This window comes from Podarcis raffonei, chromosome 18 (genome assembly GCF_027172205.1).
Source record: "Podarcis raffonei isolate rPodRaf1 chromosome 18, rPodRaf1.pri, whole genome shotgun sequence".
NCBI classification, from domain to species: domain Eukaryota; kingdom Metazoa; phylum Chordata; class Lepidosauria; order Squamata; family Lacertidae; genus Podarcis; species Podarcis raffonei.
In genome coordinates, this window is record NC_070619.1 from 8,952,799 (window position 1) to 8,973,089 (window position 20,291).

The 20,291-nt window shown below is 48.4% G+C and overlaps 1 protein-coding gene across 1 annotated transcript in view; it reads left to right on the forward strand.

The window, feature by feature from the left end:
• Positions 1–3,611: 3,611 nt before the first annotated feature.
• BSG (basigin (Ok blood group)) overlaps positions 3,612–20,291 on the forward strand; it is a 40,563-nt gene continuing 23,883 nt past the window's right edge. The window contains exons 1-2 of the mRNA XM_053372787.1: positions 3,612–3,749; positions 18,349–18,696. Of these exons, the coding sequence (XP_053228762.1) occupies positions 3,677–3,749; positions 18,349–18,696 (421 nt within the window). The 5' untranslated portion in view covers positions 3,612–3,676. The remainder of the gene's footprint in view (positions 3,750–18,348; positions 18,697–20,291) is intronic.

The window sequence follows — 20,291 nt, forward strand, 5'->3', positions numbered from 1 at the left end:
CCAGCGCTGACCTACAGGGCTCCTCAGGCAGAGGCCGGACAGGCAACTTGCTCTGGATTGCCTGCATTGAGTGTTCCTCCATGAATTTGTCTGGTCCTCTCTTGTTGTTTAGTCGTTTAGTCGTCTCCGCCTCTTCATGACCCCCTGGACCAGAGCACACCAGGCACTCCTGTCTTCCACTGTCTCCCGCAGTTTGGTCAAACTCATGCTGGTAGCTTCGAGAACACTGTCCAGCCATCTCGCCCTCTGTCGTCCCCTTCTCCTTGTGCCCTCCACCTTTCCCAACATCAGGCTCTTTTCCAGGGAGTCTTCTCTTCTCATGAGGTGGCCAAAGTCTTGGAGCCTCAGCTTCAGGATCTGTCCTTCCAGTGAGCTCTCAGGGCTGATTTCCTTCCGAATGGAGAGGTTTGATCTTCTTGCAGTCCATGGGACTCTCAGGAGTCTCCTCCAGCACCAGAATTCAAAAGCATCCATTCTTCGGCGATCAGCCTTCTTTATGGTCCAGCTCTCACTTCCACACATCACTACTGGGAAAACCAGAGCTTTTACTATACGGACCTTTGTTGGCAAGGTGATGTCTCTGCTTTTTAAGATGCTGTCCAGGTTTGTCATTGCTTTTCTCCCAAGAATTTAATTTTGTGGCTGCTGTCACCATCTGCAGTGATCATGGAGCCCAAGAAAGTGAAATTTCTCACTGCCTCCATTTCTTCCCCTTCTGTTTGCCAGGAGGTGATGGAACCAGTGGCCATGATTTTTGTTTTTTTGATGTTGAGCTTCAGACCATATTTTGCGCTCTCCTCTTTCACCCTCAATAAAAGGTTCTTTAATTTTACAGCCACCTAACTTGGTGGCCACCACTACCTGACACGGGAGGAGGGAAAATGCCGTGTTTTAAATATGCACTGCATGAAGAAGTCCTTCCGTTTATCTTTCCTGAATCTTTCAGCATTCAGCTTCATCGGACGTCCGTAAGTTCTAGTGTTACAGGAGGAGAAAAGCTCTTATTTTTAGTTCCTCAAAAGGAGACCAGAACCAGAACAGCATGCTCTATTCCAAATGCAGTTGCACCAAAAATTTCTATGATGGCCTTCTTGATAACTGCTGTTTTGTTTCCGAGTCCTTTCCTAGCGTGGAATTTGCCTTTTTCCACGGCTACTGCAAACTGGGTCGACGTTTTCACTGAGGTATACGCTACACCCGCAAGGTTTTTGTTCCTGGTCATCCAGCACCAGTTCAGGCTCCATGTGTGTAGGCTGACAAGCGTCATTCACAGACGAGCTGAGAGAGGAATAGTGCCTAACAATTCACATCACACTGAACAAAATACAGTTCCTAGGTTGCAGAGGGGAGAGGGAGCCATGACTGTGATACTGCTTTTAACAATACAGTGGTACCTCGGGTTAAGAACTTAATTCGTTCCGGAGGTCTGTTCTTAACCTGAAGCACCACTTTAGCTAATGGGGCCTCCCGCTGTGCCGCCGCTGCACGATTTCTGTTCTCACCCTGAAGCAAAGTTCTTAAACCGAGGTAATATTTCTGGGTTAGCGGACTCTGTAACCTGAAGCGTATGTAACACGAGGTATGGTGTAGATGGGGCCTAAGGTACTTTTTGAGCCGCCCAGAGTGGCTGGGGAAACTCAGCCAGATGGGCGGGGTATAAATAATAAATTATTGTAAGTTATTATATTATTTGAGATTTCTGGAAAGCGATCAGAGCATTTGAAAGCACCGTAGCCGCTTTCTGCCCCAAACTGGTTCTCCAGATAGTTTGGGCTACACAACTACCCCATCTGGCAAGTAGTAACATCTGGATGGGCAGGCAATTGGGAGGGAATCTGCTTTTGGAGGTGGTAGTGTCCCTTTGTCATTGGCGCGCAAAGGTTGCTGTTGTTGAGTCGTTTAGTCGTGTCCGCCTCTTCGTGACCCCCTGGACCAGAGCACGCCAGGCACTCCTGTCTTCCACTGCCTCCCGCAGTTTGGTCAAACTCATCCTGGTAGCTTCGAGAACACTGTCCCACCATCTCGCCCTCTGTCGTCCCCTTCTCCTTGTGCCTTCCATCTTTCCCAGCATCAGGGTCTTTTCCAGGGAGTCTTCTCTTCTCATGAAATGGCCAAAGTCTTGGAGCCTCAGCTTCAGGTTCTGTCCTTCCAGTGAGCACTCAGGGCTGATTTCCTTCTGAATGGATCAGTTTGATCTTCTTGCAGTCCATGGGACTCTCAAGAATCTCCTCCAGCACCAGAATGCAAAAGCATCCATTCTTCGGCGATCAGCCTTTATGGTCCAGCTCTCACTTCCATACATGACTACTGGAAAACCATAGCTTTTGCAAAGGTAAAGGTAAAGGGACCCCTGACCATTAGGTCCAGTCGTGGCTGATTCTGGGGTTGCTGCGCTCATCTCGCTTTATTGGCCGAGGGAGCCGGCGTACAGCTTCCGGGTCATGTTGCCAGCAGGACTGAGCCGCTTCTGGCGAACCAGAGCAGCACACGGAAACGCTGTTTACCTTCCCACCGGAGTGGTACCTATTTATCTACTTGCACTTTGACGTGCTTTCCAACTGCTAGGTGGGCAGGAGCAGGGACCGAGCAACGGGATCTCACCCCGTCATTGCGGGGATTCAAACCGCCGACCTTCTGATCGGCAAGTCCTAGGTTCCGTGGTTTAACCCACAGCCCAGTAACATCTGGATGGGCAGGCAATTGGGAGGGAATCTGCTTTAGGAGGTGGTAGTGTCCCTTTGTCATTGGCGTGCAGAGGTAGACTGCCCCTAGACATGGAGGCTTTATTGGACCATCAAGTCCATTAAAAGGGCAAACTAATTTTAAAGCCCTTTTCAGGCTGATCTCTGGTCATTTTTTATTGAAACACACACACACACACCTTTATTCCCTCGGGATTTTGCATTTGGAAATGCGACACACTTTTATTTTTTTAATGGGTTTCAAAACCTTCGGTGAAAAAAAGCAACTTTCCAAGCAGCAGCCTCGAATTGTAAGAACACCGCCTATTTCAGCCTATTGTCCTTCCCCGGCACCCGTTGATGTTGACTGTGACGTCAGACGTACGGGCGCTGGAGCGGAGACAACGGGCCAACTTGGACTGTGATTGGTCGGGACACGCGTCCGTTTGGAGACTTCGCGTTCTCATTGGACGGCGCCCCGTAAGAGTGGGGCCCCGATTGGTCGAAGCTGCTGCTCCCCTTTGCTCTGCGTACGTGACAACCCCGGCGCTCCTCAGGCGAGAGGCGTCGCCCGGCCCCTTTCACCTCAAGGCTATTCCTATTGGCTGCCGCACCAGTCCATCGAACCGCCCCGCCCCCTCGCCGTCCCTCTTGGCGAACGATTCCTCTCCCCCGAGCCCCGCTTTCCCACTCATTGGCTGGCCGCGCACGTCCTTCAACGCCAACCGACGACGACCTCCCCCCCCTCGAGCCTTCCAACCGCCGCTCTCGGCTCCACCCCTCCGGCTCTCATTGGGCCTCCCTGCTTCCCTCCGCCCAATCGGCGGCCTCGCAGACCCCGCGCGCTTGCTGTGGTTGGCTGCGGCCGCCGCTCTCTCCCGCCCACTCCCGCCGGCCTTCGAGGGCTCTCGCTCCCCTCAGGCGAGCTGAGGAGGAGACCGAGGGCATAAAGCGGGGCGGGAAGCAGCGGCGCCGCCAAGAGAGGAGAAGCGGCCATGGGCGTCTGGGTTGCTGCGGTGCTGGTGTCGGGCGCGCTGCTGTGTGCCGTCGGGGGCGCCTTCGGGGCAGGTGAGGAAGCGGGGCTGGGGGCGTTTGTGAGGGGAAAAGGCGTCGAGCGTCGTCTGAGGGGAGCGGGGGAAGGGTCTCTCCTCAGGGGAGAGTCAACGGGGCCTTACTCTCGAGTAACGCTTAGGCCTCTATGAGGGGGAGGGGGTGCAAACCCGATTGGGTCACGTGAGAAACACATACACGTGTGTGTGTGTGTGAAGCGGTATTCCAGCCCTCCTCAGAGTAGACCCGCTGGCGGCGGGTGCCGTCCCTCTCGACGGCAACGGCGTCTGACTCTCGAGTAACGCTTAGGCCTGTCTGAGGGGGAGGGGGGTGCAAACCCGCTTGGGGTCACGTGGGAAACACACACACACGTGTGTGTGTGAAGCTCTAATCCGAATCTAGCCCTCCTCAGAGGAGAGTCACACTCGACGGCGACGGGGCCTTATTCTCGGGTAAGGCTTAGGCCTCTATGAGGGGGAAGGGGGTGCAAACCCGATTGGGGTCACGTGGGAAACACACACACGTGTGTGTGTGTGAAGCTCTAATCCGAATCTAGCCCTCCTCAGAGGAGAGTCACACTCGACGGCAAGGGGGTCTTACTCTCGAGTAACGCTTAGGCCTCTATGAGGGAGAAGGGGGTGCAAACCCGATTGGGGTCACGTGGGAAACACACACACGTGTGTGTGTGTGAAGCTGCAATCCGAATCCGGCCCTCCTCAGAGTAGACCCGTTGGTGCTTTTCCCACTCAGCTGGTGGGGATTACGCTTTTGAGGAAAGCTCGGGCTGCCCCCCCTTTCAGTTTGGGAGTCAGGTGCGTGACCTCTTTCTTCCCCCCCTCCCCCAGTCTCTATCTGGGTGGGTTGGGGGGGCACCTATTATTATTATTATTATTATTATTATTATTATTATTATTAATTATTATTGGCTGGGGAAACTGGTTTGTTTCTGGTTTGTTACGCATTTTTGTATCCCCGTTTTTGTGTCTTTCTGCTGCGAACCACGAAGTAATTTGCAGCGGGGAGAAATAAAAATAAAATGTTAATGCTGGAAAGCAGCAAACATCTACAGAAGCTGAAAAAAAGCACTTTGCCTGTGTTTCAAGTAAATTGGGGCAACCGTTTCAGCCCAAGGGCTGCATTCCTTTCTGGGCAGTCTTCCAAGGGCCACATGCCAGGGGTAGGCAGGGCCAGAGGCAGAAAGCGGTCAGAACAAAGAGTATGAATTCTATGAGAGAGTCCTCACCTCTGAAAGCAGTTCAGCTCTCTGCCCTGAGCTGTCTACAATCTACATCTGTGTTATGTTACACTATGTCTTTGCACAGGCAGGATGGATTCATTGGCTACAACCCAATATTCTTAACTAGTTGACTATATGTTACTATGAGGTGGAGGGTAGCCTTTTATATTGCAAAGACTCATTAGGGTGGTGGTGTACAGTATTTGTGTACAGTGGTACCTCGCAAGATGAATGCCTCGCAAGACAGAAAACTCGCAAGACGAAAGGGTTTTTGGTTTTTTGAGATGCTTCGCAAGACGATTTTCCCTATGGGCTTGCTTCGCAAGACGGAAACGTCTTGCAAGTTTGTTTCCTTTATCTTAAAACCGTTAATACAGTTGCGACTTGACTTCGAGGAGCAACTCACAGCACGCGGTGTGGTAGCCTTTTTTGAGGTTTTTGAAGACCTTGGTGATTTTTGAAGCTTTTCCAAAACTTTCCCGACACCGTGCTTCACAAGACGAAAAAAATCGCAAGACGAAAAACTCGCGGAACGAATTAATTTCGTCTTGCAAGGCACCACTGTACAGGGGTGTAGTGCTTGTTTGGTGAGAGGAGGGCAGGCCAACCTGAGGACGAGGTACACAGGTGGCAAAGTTGATGTTTCTCTGTAGTAGTAGTTTTCTGAGCCCCACACTACTTTTTCCATGATAGCAAATGCAGCTGTTCACTTACCTGAAACAGAGTATATGGGTGCCCTTGGGTCCTGTTGGGGTGGGACCTCAACTTTGCTTGCTCTCTCCTTCTGGAAGCCACTAGTTGTTGAGAGTGCAATTTAACAGCTGCATCACAGGCAGTGTTTCTTGGGCCTAGATCTCACCGAAATGGTGAAACCCATGTCTAGATGGGCCTACCCGAATCTTAGGTGATTGCTACAAATGCTCTGCTCTTCCCCCCACCCCCAGTCATCTTCTGCCAGCATGCCCAGTGGTCAGGGCTCATGAGAGTTGAGAGATGCAAGGTTGGGGAAGGCTGCCCTTTCATGCTGCAGGCTCAAGTGATTTTGCAGTAATAAAAAATTGCAATTTATTACTAAAAGCAACAGGGATGAAATGCTATGAAAAGGAGGCATTGAGCAGGGCAGTTGATGGCCTAGAGGCATGTTCTGTGGAGAATCCCAGTGAGCAGATAAGAGACACCTGGAGCCACATTCAGCAGCTGAACCTGAGGTTCCCTATAAGTGTGGTACAAAGTTGTATTCTAGGTATGCCTGATGGAATGTGTTGTTTTTAAACTATGCCATTAATGTTCAGATGCCCCTCTTTTATCTCTCTCTTGCTCTCTCTCCACTAACTCAGTTACGGTAAAGCTGTGAACTGGCTTCAGCATTTGCAATTGGATCTCCTGTCTTTAACCAAACTAAGAAGAAAATGTGTATAACTCTAAACCCTTGTTACAGGTGCCTTTGGAGAGGATAAACCTTTTAAAGAAAACCAAAGCTATCAGTCCATTGTTAGCAGGAAAAGCCATCTCAGACTTCTGCTCTTATTCCCTGTTCCTTATGTATCACTAAGTTAGGTAGGTCCATTAATTTCAGTGGGTCTGCCCTGAGTACGGCTAACTCTGAGAGCCTATGCCCAGAGAGGGGAAAAACACAGGTCCATCTCCAAGAGAACCAGGCATCCTTGGAGGAGCTTCCATTATCATCCCTGTAATGAGCAATGGCTGAACAATATATAATTCATTTCTTAATTGGGGCTTCCCTTCCCCTTGCAGAAGAGAGATGGGAGTGGGCTTCTCTGTTGGAAGAAGGAATACAGGGTATGTGTGTATGGAATTGCCAAATGTTCCCCCAACTCAGTCTTCATGCAGTGCAGTAAGATGCCCCATAAGGTGACCTTTTGGTCTGCCCATCCTACTTCGCTGCTTGTAAGCGTGGGAACAGGTAGAAGCAAGTAACTTCCTGGGAAATTTTCTGGTGCCCCAAAGCAGGGGCTGCTAGCTGTATTATTATTACTAGTTTTAATGCTCACCAGAAGGTCCCAGGGTGAGAGCAGCATTGTAAAATACAGCATTAAAACATCTTTAAAGCAAAAGGTGTAGGGAAGCCTGTGACTGCCTGTCCCACAGGTGCTACATTGGCAGCCCCGGCCCTAGAGAGCAATCTAATCATTTGATTCTTATTCAGTAAACAATGTTTAAAAAGAAACACCTTTGTATTTGCAGTTGGAATCCATTAGGAAGGAGAATTCTTTATGGCTAGAATGAAATACTTCTTCCCACATCACTGGGAATAAGGCGCTTGATTTGTGAGGGCCCATTTTCTTTCAATAGCTTGCGTGGATTCTGTGTCCTGTCTGCAGTGGGGGATTGCCAGGACATGCCTGCTGGGTTGTGGGACGACTGAGTTTCTCTTCACAAGGAGGGGTGAGAGGAAATGGTTCCCATATTAAGGAGGATGGAGGTGCCAAATGGGATCCTTGGCATACCGCTCCTCATTGCCCTGAAGACTGAGATTGGATTTTATTGTGGGCTTCAGCTGTGAGGGGGATGAAAAAGCTGGGGCAGGGTAGTAAAGAGACTATACGGTACATTGACTTAAAAACCATTATCAGTTCTAAGGTTGGGTCGAGTTATGCCCAAGCATAGCTACGTGTGGGTGTCTTAATCCTACTGAGATTCAGAAAAGGAACATTCCCAGGATCATGCCCTTTGTTCATTGACAATTTTTTTGTATCCCCACCCTCCCAAAATATAAATCTGGAGGAAGGTTTGAGAACAGTATCATTTTCTTTAGTGAAACTCTTTGCTGCTTTGCAGATTAACTGCTTTCTCACCCCTGCCCTTCTTTTCTGGGGCTGTGAGATTGTTCATTGATGGAAACACCCCTTTTAAAGCTCTATAATTAAGGTTTTCTATTTTTAATGCAAACGCGCAGTTGAGCCTGTTCCTCTTTCTTCCTCCTCCCAGCTTGTTCAGGATTTCCCCCTCTTCTTATTTCCAAATAGTAAAATAAAACAAATTGCTAACAGCGTACGTGCTAGACAGGAGGGTTTTCATCATCTTGACCCGTTGTAAAGGGGAAACTGACCCTCAGTCTTTAAAACAAGACGTAAAATTGTTTTATCTTCTAGTGGAGGGTTGGTTCGGTCATTGGACTACATGGCCAGTGACCAGGAATTATGGGAGTATAGTTCAAGAATATCTGGAGGGCCACATGTTCGAGTGAAAGAATGTTTGCATCTGGTTTTTCTCTCTGGGACTGTAAATGCATCCACCACTTCAAGTGGCCCAGGGCCACTTTTCCTTCTGGACAACCTTTGTGGTTAACACAGCAACAGGCAGGACCAGAGGCAGAAGTGGGTTACGGTTAGGTTAGTTTCTACACACACGCCTCTATCTTCCATCTGGGCAGGTGAAAGGCATGAGAGTTCAAGGATCCAGACAGCTGCAAAGCAGAGCCATGGGGTGTGTGTGACCTAGGAGAGTTCCAAGGGCCAGGAAGACAGGTCTGGAGGGCCATGATCAGCCCCTGGCCTGACGTTCCCTGCTCCTGACTTTGACCTAATGCTGCTACATCAAATCTAAACTGGCATGGTTTTGAATTAGAAACTGCCATTTGTTTTTTACCCTGAACAAAACATGTTCTCGTATTTCATGGCATCTTTATTTGTTTTCAGCTTCCTTTGAAACAGTTGGCGGTGTGGGGCGGGGGGTCCTGCAGTACAAATACGCTGCAGCCTCCTGCAATGTTGTTGATTCTTTTGGCCTGAAAGCAGCAGGTGGGGACAGAAGGCATTGTACTTCAAGGCTCTGCAGGAGTGGGGAAAAGGGTGGTGGTCTAGATCTGTGTCTCCATCCTGTCCTCAGGCTCTACCATCCTTGAAACTTATTTTTTTAAAAACGGATTTGGGTTCATCAGCTGGCATTCAGACCACCACCCCACAGGGTTTTGTTTGTATGGTCTTAATTCCGTTGCTTGTTAATTTTTATTAGGGCCTATTAAAGCTTAGCATTAATACCCAATGAAGCTCCTCAAGATTAAGTGTTTGCAAATGTAGCCTGGTATTTAATTAGCTCTCCGCTTAAAGACCTTTCCCGTGAGAGGCTTAGAACCTGCCTCACGATAGCAAGCCGGCCTTGTTACGTCTCCTTCTCCCGGCCCCCTTAGTAATGCTGCTTTTGTTGCAAGTAGTTTCCCAGAATATCCCTGGGAGTCTGGCTGGCATTTCTAAGCCCGTGAAGACATTCTGGGCTCTGGAGTTCACCTAGTCATCTTTCAACAACAGGGTGGTAAACAGATCGGCCATTTGTGTGGATTTAAATATCTTTGCTGCCCTGTTCCATAGGCTTGGAAGGGCTTAGAACACTGTACATTAGGGGTGATGGGGTGGACGGTGACCTCTGGTTTCAGTAGCTTCTGAAAAGTGTTTGACATATTCATGGTTGTATGAGTGGCTCTTTGCCACTGTGGCTATAGCAGTCCTCTGGATTTGGAGGCAGTCTTCCTTTTTTGCCCTGAGAGCAGGCTCCCCAGAGGAATCTTATGTGGTTTCTATGGGAAAGGTGGGCACTCACACAACCCACAGCATGAAATAGGCTCAAATGTATGGTCTTAGTGGGGTGAGGTTGCAGAAGACCTTGCAAACTTAGGGCATGGGTGACTGGATTCCTTGCTTATTTTTCAGAGCAGTGGAAACCTGCTTGGTTACAGAGCACTTGGACACAATTCATACAACAACAATTGTTCTTTCCATTTTGCGAATGAGCAGTTGACGCTGGATTTCCCTCCTCAGCCAGGCATGATTTTGTCTACCCACATCCAAGGCCCAGACAAACGGGTTCCTTGAATTGCACTGCTATCTTATTCTACAGGAGCCTTCACCAACCCCTGGTGCCTTACAAATCAGCCTCAGCCAACGTTGCAGGCTAAGACATCTTGGGGGCACCAGTTTGATGAAGGCGGCTGAAAAACATTGAGACTATAATCATTTAGTGGGATAACTCTTGCTGCAGATGCTGACCTTTGTGTAAAAGCCCGCAGATTATTGTTTGATCAGACCAATCTTTGAGCAGATCATTAGCTTAGCTGCTCTGAGAGCGATCATGTGGTGCAGCTTTATAGTTACCCTTCCGGCTTTTAGTGGGGGGAAAAAACCTCTAGCGGGCTCGAGCTACAAAATGGGAGGCTGAGAGCAACCGTCTTGTGAAACACCAAACCCTTTAGCGGCTCTCTTCATCTGTGTAATTCCGGGTACACTTTGCTTGCTTACAAGCAGTTGTAAAGGCTTCAGAGATGCCGCAACTGTTGGGCTATATTGTTTCATCCACCCCAGTACCATCGAATGCATCTGGAAGCAGATCCTCACCCAGGGGTGGCTAGCCTGTGATCCCCAGTAACTGGCTTTTGGAGGCACTTACTGCCATTGACAGTGGAAGAACATGACAGATAGCCTTCTCCTTCGTGGATTTGTCTAATCCTTTTTGAAAGCTGTCCAAGTTGGTGAGAGCCCACTCCTGTCACCCTAACCAGTCAGGAATAATGGGAGCTGGGAGTCACAACAACTTCTGGAGTGCTGTAGGGGTTCCTTATCCTGCTGCAAAGCACACAAGAGAGTTTTTGTTACTAGATCCGTTTGACAGCCTGTTGTGTCCTATCTTAACTTCGAAACACCCTTTGAAGCTCAAGGAATTCTCCGTGGGAGGTGAAAGCAGCCTGGGAAACAAGGGAGTGCCCTCTCTTCTCCTGTCTAGATTTGCTTTGCAGAGGTATCAGCCAAATACATCTAAGAACATCAGAAGAGCCTGGTTGCTGGATCAGGCCAAAGCACACCCATTCCAGAATCCTGCCCCCACAGTGGCCAACCTTGGCAAGCCTGCAAACCGGACCTGAGTGCAGTGGTGCTTTTCCCACTTGCAATTTCCTGCAACTGGCTTTCCTCGGACAGTGGAGGGGAGAATGTAGCCATTGTGGCCAGTAGCTGTTAATAGCCTTATACTGCATGAATCTGTGTAATCCTCTTTTTCAAGTTGGTAACCGTCACTACTTGTGGGAGTGACATCCAGAGTTCAATTGTGTGGGCACGTCGGAGGGAGGGGGGAGTTGATGTTTATGGTTAGTTGTTTCTTAAATGCATCTCTTGGGGTAGGTTTGTGTGGGTTTTATCTGGGTAAGAGCTTATCTGAGCTGGTCCAGCTGTCCTACTGCTTGCTATCTAGGCACTTTCGAAGTGCAGCTATGGGATACTATGCCTTGGATTTGTCTACTCACCATCTCTCAGGTCCCTTTCAGAGAGTCTGTACTTCCAAATGCCATCTTGCACTGCTTGGAGAAAGCGCAAGTTTTTCACTTGTTTCACAGTTATCCCCATATCTGGACAGATCTGTACCTTTTGCCCCTGAATCTTCATGCTGTCTTAGCATGGTCTCCTTGTAGGGCAGACAGCTGGTTCAGAGGGCAGGTTTTGAGTGGCAAAACAACAGCTTTTTTTAAAAAATTGCTGCTTACGTTTGTTGGAGAGCTGCCGTTTTAGATTTGCAGCCTTGGGTTAGTTGCAACATGAAGCCTCCGCCCTGTTGAAAAAAATGAATTCTTCCCCAAACTATCTCTTTGTATGAGGTTGGGCGTATTTAGAAATGAGGTTAAAAAGTCACCTGCCGGGTTTCTTCAACTTAATCAGTTTTTGATGTTGTTTCGGTTCTAAAGTGCCAAAGAGTGAAGTTTAGTCAGGATGCCTCATAGCCTAAAATTAGAGATGGGGAGCCTGGGGGCCAAATGCAGCCCTCCAAGCAATCCTGTCTGGCCCTCAGAACTCTCCCGAGGTTGCAAACTTCATCAGCCCTGTTTCCCACACTCCTTAACTGCATTTGCCTGACTGGAATATGCCCTTGAACTCTGATATTGGCTCTTGATCTCCAGAATTGTGTGGGTGTAGAAACCAGCCTATGGTTCAGATGAGAAAATTGCCACTCACTGCTCCACACTTTTTGCACTGCCCACTACTGGCATGTGGCCCTTGAAGATTGCACAGAAGAGAATGCGGCCCCTAATGCTGGAAACAGTTCCCCAACCCCTAGCCTAAAAGATGAGATGAGCATCCAGTCCCAGGCACACAGAAAATTGCATGGAGGCTTAGGATGTGCTCTGCTTTGTCCAAAGAAGCCTATTAGCTGTAATGGGGGGAAAGTGGTCCGAGAAAAGGGGTCAAAACCCATGCTTTATATCTGTGAAAGGACCTGGCGCTTGGCCATAGCCAGTGGCTGGATGGCTACATTTGTGCCAGAGATCCCCTGCGGTTCTCCAGCTCCTCCCCTCAGCTCGGAGTGGGGAGTGTCTGTTTTTAGTTGAAGGTGACTTTACTTTGAAGCGAATGAGCAGATCATGTGTTTTTCCTTGGGGCAGGGTATATAAGAGCTAGGCATAAACAGCTGAGCGGGACAGGAGGCTAGTATCCTCCTCTCTCTTGGGACATCGTTCTGCCCCTCTCTTGATCCAGCCTGTTTCCTCCATCCTCATTGAGGACTTACTTCCCTGAGAGCCTGGCAAGTTTTCCCTTTTCCAGTTAATGTTGGCCTGCGAGCTGTGCACCTCCACAGTCAAACAAGCTTGCTCCGACAAGCAGTAAATCCTGTGTAGGAGCTAGGAACAAGATGCCACATTTTTTATTGGTGAGGAAAATGGTTTGGTTCAGCTCCCGTAGGATAGGGTACCTGTGAATGCTCCCACTAAGGTTAAGAAGGGTCATAGCTCAAAGTGTGGCAGATCAGCAGTAGAACATCTGGTTTGCATGCAGAAGGTCCCAGGGTGAGACTCATTGTGGTTGAGACTGGCCGTCATTCTCCCTCTTTCCCTCCTTCTCACTGGAAAAGTGACTTGTCCCAATTGCATAAGGCAAAGCGCGCTAGTCCTTATTGGGCTGTGCTGGTCTGTCCATCATCAGCTAGCCAGCCCACATGCCTAATCTATCTGCACCTTTCCTTGTTGGCTAGCGATCCATGTTGCCGTACCTTGTTTTTAATATGTTTTGTAGCCCAGAGCAGCGTGCGCTATTTTAAAACCCACCTCCCATGTGAATTCTGGGGTTTACTGGGAGTAGACACCAGCTGGGTTGTCTAGCCAGCCCGACCTTTGCAAGAGGGCTGGCCCTTCTAACCTTTTAACTGCTTTTATTTATCAAACACATTTCTCCGCTGCCCTTCAGCCACAGAGCTGTTCCCGGTGTGGTTTATAATAATAAAGCCAACTCCATAAATTTAAATAAGCTTTGTAAACCTGGAGTGACGTAGTGCTTTGATTTTACTGTGACCAAAGTCTCTTCGGTTTTGAAAGCTGAACACCAGTTAAGGCTTAAAACCTAGCTGGAATTGTTTGTAATGGGGTGGATCTAGCAAAATTCTGTTCAGAGTAGACTCATTAAAAATAAAGTGCATGGCATGGCTAGCGTATATCGAATTCAAGCTTTGTCCTCTAAATTTCAGTGGGTCTACTCAGAGCATAACTAATGTTGGATACAGCCCACTGTACTTCACAAAGTACTCCTCCCATAAACATTCTTGAATATATACCTTTGACTGAAGGAAGTATGTGCTGTCCTAAGTCATTCCTTAATTTCTACCCCACTTTATTTAAAAATATATATATACGCTTTTCAGTTGCTTCTCTGAAAAGAACAGAGCCAAAACCAGTAAAAGCCATAAATTGTGTATTGTGTAAAGTAGGTTCTTATTGTTCCTGCCCTGAATTTACCACCACACAACTTCCTGAGTTATCGGATTATGCAAGGAACAGAAAAAAATCCTGTCATGACCATCTCTCTCCTCCTCTGCCCCAGAGCATGGCAGTTCCTTGGCTGTTGGCAGAAACTCCTTCCGAGTGCCTCAGCCAGCAGTTGGTGCCTTTTTTCCTTTCCTTTTTTTAAAAAGTGTTTTGATGGGTGAACAAGACTCAGAGCCCAATGAACTGAGTTCAGCCCTGCAGGGTTGCCTGCAGCTCTTCATTTGCTTGTTCCAGTTTGGAGGCCAGATTTAGGGACATTTTTTTAAAATGCGTGGATTCTTGTGTGTGTATAATTTCCCAATAATTTTTTACCGCTGTGTTTTGTAAGCTCTCTGTAGGGGGGGGGGCTTTTCCAGCCTGGTGGCCACATTTGTCTCCCTATCCAAGCTGGATTGGGGGAAAGCCAGAGAGATACAGGGATAGACATACATCTCTATCCTCCATCCAGGCAGGTAAGAAGCATTCCATAGGTTGCAGACAGACTCAAAAAATACACAAGGAGAGGCCTGGAGAACCAATTTCTCCTCAGACCTGGACTTCCCCATGTTGGCTAAAGGAGCTTCTCTGCCTACATCTCTGGGAAGCTTGCAGGGCAGGACATGGGGTGGGGAGCCAGTGACCAACCGGATCTTGCTGAACTCTCATTGTGGCTGGGGGTGATGGGGCTTGGAGTCGAGTGATGTCTCAAGGGCCACAGGTTCCTCGCCCCTCACATGGGTTTTTCCGGGTAGCAAACCAGGCAACATAGCCAGACCTGACTGTACAGGATGTGATGCAAACCACCAGTTGTTCCCGTGACTAAAGCCAGTTAAAGTTTTCTTGGATGTGATGACTCAGTTTTCTTGCATATGATGTACTGGGAAGAGTTTAACCTTAGGTCCTTTGGTTGAGGTCACATAGGGCATGCCCATGGTACATTAAGCCAGAGGTGTGCAGATTTAAACCTTTGGTACAGTAGGCTGTTTTCAATACACACACACACTCTGTCCTCCATACAGACACGCAAGTTCAAAGACATATCCGAGCTAAGCAAAAACAGTGTCAAGGAGGACCAGTGAGACCTAGGAAAAGTTCCCAGGGCCAGAGGAGCCTGGAGTCCCACATTTGACCCCTGTCTTGAGGTTTCCCTACCTTCTCTAAAGAGGCATTCTATGGATGCGCAAGCAGGGCTTCTGGCCCTGACAGTGTCTTGTTTCTGAAGAAAGCAGACCTTTAAAACCCTAGGCATGAATAAGGTTTCCCATTTTGCAACAGTTTCCCTGAACAGGCTTGCCTACTCTGTCTGGTTGCTAAAACAATTAAAAGGCATATTGTCTTGACAAGTAACTAGAGTTTATACTAGAGTTGCTGGAAACTGCAGGAGGGGAGAGTGCTTTTATGGTCGGATCCTGCTTGTGGTGTTCCCACAGGCATCTGGTAGGCCACCGTGAGAGCAGGATGCTGAACTAGATAGGCATTGGCTCTTTTTACATTCTTAGGCAGAAGGTCCCAGGTTCAATCCCTGATAGCATCTTCAGGAAGTATTGTCCCCGCCTGAACCCCTGCAGCGTCAGTTCTGCTGATTTGATACAATGTTGAACTGGGTACGCCAAAGGTCTGACACTGTATAAGGCAGCTTCGCATGTCCCTACCATAGCTGTCAAGCGCCCCTTATTTGGCGGGACAGTCCCTTATCCCAGGGCCATGTCCCGCTGCTGTCCCTTATTGATGATGTCCCTTAAATAAGCTACTGAAGGTGATGGGGCCCTATCTATGTCCAGCTGTGCTTTGTCAACAACAAATTGTTGCTTTTTTGTGTTGAATGTATGCTATATGGTAATTTATAGGACCTAATAGGTATCTAAAGCCATTTGCACGCAACAAAATATGTATTTTATCAAAGTAATTGTTGATCCCTTACTTTGGCTGCCAGTCCCTTGTTTTCGAGGCTGCTGGTCCCTTATTTTCAAATCTGTAAGTTGACAGCTATGGTCCCTAAATGCATTCTAAATCTAGCCCCTCTTGATGCTTCAATGTTCTGTTCACTCTGTCTTCCCCTGGGTAGCCTCGGCATTGTTCTGGCTCTTAATGCTATTTGTTTTGGGCAAGGTTTATCCAGCCTTGGTTAAAGAAAAGATTCCTTGAACTTTTATTTTTTGCTCAGTTTTTAATTTTTGGCTTACGCTAAGATTTTGCGAGGGCATATTGTATCCGATTGCGCAGCCGAGTGAGCAAGCACACAGGTCTGACGCAGCACAGCAGGTTGGCTAGTAGCGCAGAGGGAGCTGGCTTGCTGCACCGGGAATCGGAACCCCACACAATGGCACCCAGTCACTATGGCCAGTCTGCGTGCCAAGAGTTACCCAATTTGGGTCAACTGACCGTTGGCGGAGGAGGCAAAGGCATGCTTGTTCACCTCAGCGTGGGGCATGTGAGGACGTGCTCCCTGTCGGAGGGGTGCTCCGCTTTCTGATAATTGCGTAGCAGGGCTTGTCTTTGTCCCTTGGCATGCCTGGAAGGAACCATCTGGGTTTGCTGCAAGGGCAAACACTCCTGCGACAATTGCTAAACTGTGTGGCAGTTGACGTGCACGGTGCCTCAAATGTCCCCCGCCATTAGCTTCCTTCTTAATGACTTGTCCCCCTGTTTCCCTCTTCTCTGCAGAAGGGAATGAAGACCAGTAGCCAGAACTGGAAAGCAAGTGGGAAGTCTTTCGCAAGTGAGGGCTTAAGCAAACTGCCTATTAATAATATTATTACTATTATTAAGAAAATACACCTGCCTGAGCATCCCCACCTAAACTGCTCATCCCACTGCCCCCAAAATGGAAGAAAATTGGGGAGCCATTGCTTACATGGGTGCTTTGCGTGATTCTGAGTTTAGTTGAGCATAGGACTGGAGTGAAGATGTCTAAGCTAAGGGCTTCTCTGTAAACCCTTTTGCTGTAAGTTTCCTTGCTCCGTGAAAATCAGTCCAAAAATAAAATCTGCAAAGACAAATAAGCACCATGAGTGTGGAACATGCTAGCTTTCTTGGCTAAATGCAAAACTTGGGCAAGTTTTGACTACTGTTCATAGTAAAGGCTCACAAACTTGTGATCTGCATGTTTAGGTGCCCTGTGGAAATCTCCGTACTTAACCCTGTACTTTTTAGTTTATCTTCTGATGATAGAGCCCAGGGTTGAGGTTATCAAAGAATCTACCAAGGCCCTAACCTGTGCCCTGTGACTTCCACAGTACATTGTGGGTGCAGTATACCACATTTTGTATTCTCAGCAGTCTTGCCTAGGGCCCATGATTTTCACAATAGTGTGCCAACTTTCATGCTAGTTCTGAAGAGGAATTACTCCCCTCCTTCATCTATCACACGAGAAAGACAAGAATGTCTTGGTTGAGATAAAGCTGTCTGTGCTTTGATTATATAGCTAATGTGGTGCAGTGGTTAAAGGTGGTGGATTTGGACCTGAGGGACTGGCATTCAGTGTTTGAAACTCCTAGATGCATTTTGCGAAAGCAGTTTCTGAACTCTGGGTGCATTACTGCGCCTAAGATTTCAGATTAAAACTGCAGAGTGGAAGGAAAGGAGAACCTTTTTCTGCCTCCCCACTTCTAGCTACTCTCTGAAGACCGGAGAAGAGACCCTCTTAAGAATATTAGGGGGTTGTGCAGAGGAAGGACTAGACTGTGTGAAAAAATGAAGACGATATTTTAGCTGCCGTTCATTCATTTTCAGCTTTGTGTTCTTCTTATAAAAAAGTGCCTAGACATTCCGTTGTTGCGCCCACAACCTAGGTTTAAAGTGCCATTTAGCTCCTAGCTTTCATATCTCAGTTTCTAATACTGTTGGCGTTCAAATCTACACTCAGCCATGAAGCTTGCCGGGTGACCTGGGGCCAGTCACTGCCCTTCAGCCTAACCTACAAGGTGTTGCAACAATAATATGGAGAGGGGGAAAGCCATGTACCTTGAGCTCCTTGGAGGAAAGGTGGGATATGAAGAGCAAATAAATAACAAAACAGTCCATTTTCCATCATTTTTTGTTTGGGATGGGTATGGATTGAGAGCCTCTGATTGCTGTGTTGCTGCATAAGTAAAGCATCTGGAGCTGCGATGCTGTTGCCTTGTTCACCTTCTTCTGAGCACGTCCAAAGTTCTGCATGTGGCCTTTCTGTAGAAGGCCCTGTAATTGCGTCTGAAGCTTGTCAAGCCTTCTGATAAGGACACAGTGACCCAACGTATCCCAGGACTTGCTGCAGTAGTCTCAGTGGGATGCAAGTTAAACAGCAAGAAGTGTAAAACCAGTGTTGTGGTGCTTCCTGTCTAGTTTTCCACCAGTTCCTTGTATGCCCCAAGTTCTTGTGCAGGCAAAGCTTGAAAAAGAAGAATGGGACTTACTAACGGAGAGTGCAAGAGCCACTCGCCCACCCCTGTCTTTTGAGGGGAGGACAAAGATTCTTCTTACTCAGTATTTTCAACTACATGTAATAGAAGTGGCCATTTGTGGAGTGTGTGTGCCGATGTGAGTTACCATGCTGGTTCTTCTTTAATATATTTTTTAAAGCTGCTGATCTCTTTCTCTTCACTGTCTTTCTCTCTCGCACAAATAATACTTTGCACTAACACCTCTCCCCCCACCCCGCCTCGCAGCTGGCTTCATAAAGTCGCCGCTGTCTCAAAAGAAGCTGACGGAGGACAGTGTGGAGCTGCACTGCGAGGCTGTCGGTAGCCCCATCCCCGAGATCCAGTGGTGGTTCGAGGGGGCCGAGCCCAACGAGACAGCCGTCCAGCTGTGGGACGGGGCCTGGCAGGACCGGGTCAAAATCAACGCCACCTACAAGCAGCACTCCACCAGCGCCATCTACGTCACCAACCTCACGCTCAACGACTCGGGCACCTACGAGTGCCGGGCCAGCAACGACCCCGACCGCAACCACTTGTCGAAGAGCCCCAAAGTCAAGTGGATCCGTTCCCAGGCGAACGTGATTGTCATTGAGCGTGAGTGGCAGTTGCCCCAATCCCCCCTGGCGGTGGCATTTGCTTGGACACAGCCGTGTCTCTTAGCTTTGCCACGCCCCCACCACCCCTTTCACCCATGTCCCATGGCTTCCCGAGAACCCTGCTGCACCTTCCCGACCTAACTGTGTAGAAATCCAAGAGACCTCCCCCCCCACCCGCATCCTCCCCTTCACTCCTGGCGAGTGGCCCTACTCAAAAAGGGTTGTAACTTCCCCATCAGAACCACACCGTCCTGACCGATCCCTCTGGCTTCTGGACCCTGAATGCCAACGTTGTCCTTGCTGTTCCTTTTCCGAAATGCAAAATTGAAAGTGGCTCTGCTTTTGGCGACTGCCAGCAAACCGACCTCTTTTCATCTCGTTTTCCTGCGTATCTCTCTTTCTATATACACACACAGTCTTGCTTTCCCACCACCCCTGCTTTTGATATGCTTTCCAACCTTGCTAGAGGTTACTGGTTGTCGCGAGCTGGATTGAAACGGTCTTGTTTTGCTTGTGGTGTAATTGCAACCGTTTTTGAAATGGCCGTAGCACTGTCTCTGCGCAGCACTGGGTGGGGGAACGCGTCTAGTTGTTTGTGCTGTGGAACAACCAGTTTTAGCTTATTTGCCTCCTCCCCCTTTCTCTCCTCCCCCTTCCCCCCACCCTGTGCTGAGCTGAAAGTCCAGATTGTCCAGCGACAAGAGAAACGGCTTGTCTTTTGTGGCCGAAACGCTGAGCAAGCAAATTGAATTGGACATGCCTCAGTTTGGATTCTTTTACAAAAGGAAGCGTCCTCCCTTTCTCGTTGCCCTCTTGTCAGTGGTTTTCAAATTCCATTTGGGAGTACATCTGCTTTGCATGCAGGGAAAAATCCCAGGTTCATTCCCCAGTGGCAACATCTCCAGGTAGGGAATGTCCCCCCGCCTGAAACCATGGAGAACCTGACTCAGTAGAAAGCAGCTTCCTATGTTCCTTGGAAGCTTATTGGGGGTTCCTTAATGAGAAGATCCATAAAGACAGATATTAAAGCTTTCTTTCCCTGTGATGCTCAGGAATGGGTTTACAGTACACACACTACTCTTATAGGCTGACCCAGCAGAGCTGGCCAAGGGCCACTTATGAACTGTATGCAGGCGTGAGGCTTGTGGGATCTGCTTTTAATTTTTATTGGCACTCCCAAGATTCACCAACCAAGAGAACATGGGGCCATATGTTTAGGGTTGCATCCAACTCCAGTTAAGGGACACACCTGACTTAGGGCCATTAATTTCAGTGGGTTCACTCAGAGTATGACAGAGTTGGATTAAACACTTAAAATGTAAGAATTTTGGAGTCCAGGGATTTGTTTCTGAAATTCAGAACCAAACTGAGCTCAGAGTCCTTCCACGCAGCAGTCTTTACCCTGAGTTTCCTTCCTATCAGCAGCGTGGTTTAGGGCAGGGAAGAATTCAGTTTGCAACCGGGAGTCAGGAATCGCTTTGCCGATTTACTGCAAGTCCCCCAGAGGTTTTATCGGTAGGTCCATATTTATCTTTCTCACCCGCCAGTTGCTTCTTCGGTGGACTGGGAATTCCCTGCCAGGTGTCCAGAGCT